Below are 4,970 nucleotides of genomic sequence, written 5' to 3'. Positions count from 1 at the left end.
TTAAGTTAGCTTTGTTCCAAGCTTCTTTTCAACTCACTGAGTCTACTCTGCATGATGAGAACATACGAACACTCGAAGAATTTTTAAGTTGAAGTTCGCTTGATTATCACCATAAAAAACTTACAGGGTCAACAGGTGTCACACCATGGAGAACATGAAAAGAACATGTAGTTAATAATTTCATACTAACTAGTTTCTTGATTCTCAAGTAGATGTAGTATTAAAGATATGTTAAGCTCATTCAATATATAAATACGTCAAAATGAAAGAAAATATATTACTACTACTAATATAGTAGAGATTGTTTGCCGGTAAGTAGCACATTGGAATGGACACAAATCTATGACATTATTCACTTCATTTGAAAACGAGTTGATTTATTCTAAATTGATTTAAGATATCGTCTAAAATACATGTTTTAAGTATGTTTCATTTCAATCTTCGTATTTAAGAATACTTTGTTTCATTCCTTTTATTTTTATTTTTATTTTTTATCTTTTTAAGTATGCTCTGTTCCACTCTTCTTTAGCCTGATTTGAACCAAAATTTTCAACCTTGTTTATATTTTTATTAACAAAAGTAAAATAACATATCAAGTCGAATCAAAATAACTCTGACATTTCCATCTTTAATATACTTGATCTGGTTTGATTCGGTTTTAACAAAGAGAACTGTATATACTAAATCAAATACATGGATACAATGAACTCAATATCCATTTAAAATGTAATTCAAAGAATCAAATTGACCATTTTCAAATTATAGTTAAATGTAACTTTTTCATTAATAAATTTCCATCCTCACACCAAAAATGTTTTTGCTAGAACCCCAAGGCCCAAGTCCTATTCACAACCAAGGATGAGAACATCACTTTCCTCCTCTCTTTCCTCCTTCCCCCAATAAAAAGCTCATAGCTCCTCCAAAATAAAAAGAGCTCTTCCTTCAAGAGAAAAATCTTCTCTCCAATCAATCAATCAAGAAAAAAAGTGTTCTGAATCCAAGAAATTCTCTTATAAATGTAAGAAATTCACCCATTTTTATTTGCTCTGTTATTTTTTTTCCTAACCCCTCTGTTTTAATCCCCTTTTTTTTTTGTTAGACTGATGGGTGAAAGCTCTCTGTATGACTGTATTCACAGACTTTTCACATAACTGTCATCCTAAATACTAGTTTTTTGGTCACAAATTTTAGTTTACATTTACAAATTTTCATTATTTTGATTTCTGACATTTTGATTTTTTGTTTTAACAACCAGTACAAAAAGATTGAAAAAATAAATGTTTTCGATGGAAGGTGGCAGAGTTCATGGTGGCTGTCATGATATGGTTTCATCGCTTGAGAATCCCAACAATTCTCTTTGGCGTTCTTCTTCTTCTGCTTATTACGGTATGATCTCTCTCTATTTCTCTGTAATTTCATGTTAATTTTCTGAATTATGTATCAATTTATGATGATATACATTTATATGTCAATTTATAAAAGCTAGCATGATTATTAAGTTTTTTTTATCTATTGATACTCTGTAATTATTGATTTGTTCAATTTAATATTTGATTTGTGATTGAGTCATTGAGATATATAAATAAATTTAATAATTTTTGTAATCTGTATTCTGTGTCAGTGCTTTTTTGACTCCTTTAAGTGAGTGAAATTTCATCATACAAAAATATAAAGATTAAATTTTTTTTGCATGAACTTTTATGTTTAACAACCCACTTTATAGAAAATCATTTTTCTTATAAGGTCCCCTCAAATGAAACATAATTGATATGATTGGATCTAAAAAGAGCATTTTTACTACATAAGGTTCGATGGAAATCTAATCTTTCTTGCATTTTTTTGAGCGACTTTGCCCAATTATGTCTCTCTTACAGTCCTTTTCTATACAGTACCACTTACTACACACTAAGTGGTCTCCATGAGTCCTGCATTCGTATCGATGTCCGCTAATTTATTTGGTAAATTTTGTGAAAGATATTAAATTTTATATCAATTTTGCTTTATATCGTAGGGTCGATGGTGAATTTTGATCAACAACCACAACCACAACCACCCCACCGGCTGCCGCCACCGCCACCAGCACCACTGCCGCCACTTCAACAAGGGCTTTTGGTGAACCCAAAAAGATACCGTGAAGAACTGTTCGCCGGAGCATTCAATGCAGATGACATCAGCGACGATGAATTGGATGCAAGCCTCTTCAACAACTCGGTGAAAAAAAGGAGGCTAACCCCGGAACAAGTTGAGTTCTTGGAGAAGAGTTTCAATGCGGATAATAGGTTGGAACCCGAAAGAAAAGCGCACCTAGCCAAAACAATTGGGTTGCAGCCTAAGCAAGTTTCGGTTTGGTTCCAAAACCGACGTGCTAGACGTAAGACTAAGCTTGTTGAAAAGGAGTTTGGTTCATTGAAAGACAGCTATAATAGTCTCAAGGTTGATTACGACTCCCTCATCAAGGAAAACGAGAACTTGAAAAATGAGGTATAGTATATACTTTTATATTTATTCTATAGATTTTTTTTAAATTGTGGTCTAATGTCATTTTCATATGCTTATTACGTAGGGGGGTGGACCAAATTTTTTTTAACACCGAACAACCTAAATTTGATTTTTTTTTTTTTTTTGTTAGCTTACTAATTGTTTTATACTCATAACTTGTAGAAGACTATCAATTATTTTAGGCCTTTACTGTCAACTGTCTAGTTCAGGGAACACATTGTAATTTATTTGGCCGTAGAATTATCATAAAATTAAATCAATGTCAGATGATATTGTTTAAAGTAGTATTTCCACAGGTTTAACATTTTGTTGACTTGTTTGAGTACGTAAATCGTTATTTGTTTGAAAGTGGGTTATAATGCTATTTATTAGTAAAAACACGCGCCAAGTTTTTTCGCGCCCTATTCTACATGTTTATTTTTTTAGAATCTAGTTAACTGACTCTCGCGCCCAATTTCTATTTAGAGTATTGTATCTTGGGCTTTTTGAGGTATTGTCTAGTTGTTTGACTAGATCCCTATTTTTAAAATAAATGTTATACTACTTTATAGTGAGTAATTGATCTCGCGCTATGTGTTTGTGTCTAATCGTACTTTAGAATTGCTAATTCTTTTATTAAAATAAATAATATTAATATTACGGGGTTATATTTTATCAATATTTTTTTGAGGAGGGTCAAAATCATGTGATTTGGAAGCATGCTAATTAATATAGGTCAACTTAGTTGACCGTAATCTCTCCATTTTTGGTAAATATGTTAAGTTTTGATTTGCTTTTAAAAGGATATTAATGTACAATCTGTCATCTTATCCAGCTTGGTGGTCCATGTGAGTCGTGACAAAATTAATCTGATTTTCATTTTTCTCGTGTTACAATGTAATAGGTCGAGATGTATAAGAACTTGCTGAAAATGGAAGGGAGAAGTATCAACTCGAGCCCAACTAGCACACCACCATTCGAGGATGAAGGGACAACGAAGATTAAACCTCGAAGAAAGGAAGAGATAGTTGGTTTAGAAGGAGTAGTGTTACAAGGCGCTAGGCTAAGTGAAGCCGCAAAGCTAAGTGAAGACACGAATTCAGCCAAGAGTGACATCCTTGACTATGATAGCCCACCTTGCACCGTTGTGAACCAATCTGCTGCGATTGTTGAGGCACCATCAACCCTCATTGTGCGCGATCCTGACCAGCAAACCGACTTTGCACAAGTGGAGAATATGATGATGCCGAAAAGCTTGTTGCTGCCACAATCACCACCAACATACAACAATTTTGTTAACGTACAAAATGTTAATGATAATTATGACCCTAACAACGCCAATACTTGTAACTTCTCGCTGGTTGATAATCAGCTTAACTGGTCTTGGCTTTACTAGCTTAGCTTTATATGTACTGGTCGATAGTCGTTACCAATCCATGTACGATCAATCATCGTTACATTTTGGTACGACTATAGCTAGTACTCCGTAGGAGTTAGTCATTATCAATCAATGTACGATCTTCGGATCGATACATTTTTGGTATGACTAAATTAGGACTAGTTTGTCGTTCCCAGTCAATAATGTACGATTATCGTTACATTTTGGTACGACTAAAGGTTGTAGGAGGTAGTCGATTCCAGTCAATGTACGATCATCGTTACATTAGGGTACGACCATAGCGTAGTCATCGTAGTCATCTACATTTACCCTCTTTTTTTTTTTTTTTTTTTTTTTTTTTTTTTTTTTTTTTAAATGAAAAAGTCAGCTACATTTACTTTAGGTATACATTTTGTTTCCTGTAATGTTCTCTTTAATTGATAGAAATTATAATGAAAAATTACCGCAACATTGAGCTTCATTGATGTTGTGTAGTGTTTCTTTTTTGTTTTTTTTTTTCAACCATGGCCACTAGTTTCATTAGTTTTAACACAATTTATATATTTTCCGATCAATTTGATTTACATAGGTTACATGGGTTTTCTTTACTTTACAAATTATATTAATAAAAACTTTTTTATCAAAACAAATAATTGATTGTTTGTTGTCTATGAAGCGATTTGCAGAAAATCTAGAATCTCTAAGAAAAGTTTTCAAAACACTTAAAATATTAACACAACTTGAATACTTTCAAAGTCTTCTATGACATAGGCATCGAGATCGAAGATGACCTCGCAAAGCAAAAAGCTACCAACAATAGCAACAACAGTGGCTGGAAAGGAAAGAAGAACGACAATCCTTCTTCTGACAAAAAAGCCCACTCTAGTAACAATGTTAGTACCTTTGATCTCAGTGAAGTTTTATCCATGGATAACCAAGGATCTAAGAAGCAACTAAGGAAAGACTTCACCCCCATTGGGATGAGCTACGATACTGCCTTCGATCGACTCCATGCCAAGGGACTCATTACTCACATTGGACCTATTCAAGATCCTGCACCTGAAAAGAGATTGTCTAGTTGGAATCCAGATGCACATTGCAAATATCATCGAGG

At 33.3% G+C, this 4,970-nt stretch overlaps 1 protein-coding gene across 1 annotated transcript; it reads left to right on the top strand.

Annotated features, from left to right (window-relative positions):
- Positions 1-1,163: 1,163 nt before the first annotated feature.
- LOC145566224 (uncharacterized) lies at positions 1,164-4,357 on the top strand. Its single transcript, XM_081625724.1, has 3 exons — positions 1,164-1,386; positions 2,012-2,481; positions 3,383-4,357. Exons 1-3 carry the CDS (start codon positions 1,278-1,280, stop codon positions 3,872-3,874), a joined length of 1,071 nt encoding a protein of 356 aa, XP_081481850.1. The 5' UTR covers positions 1,164-1,277; the 3' UTR covers positions 3,875-4,357.
- The last annotated feature ends 613 nt before the right edge of the window (positions 4,358-4,970 follow it).

This window comes from Chenopodium album, chromosome 1 (assembly GCF_948465745.1).
Source record: "Chenopodium album chromosome 1, dcCheAlbu1.1, whole genome shotgun sequence".
Lineage (NCBI taxonomy): Eukaryota > Viridiplantae > Streptophyta > Magnoliopsida > Caryophyllales > Amaranthaceae > Chenopodium > Chenopodium album.
Note: the sequence above shows the minus strand (reverse complement) of the source record. Positions and strands in the feature narration are given on the sequence as shown.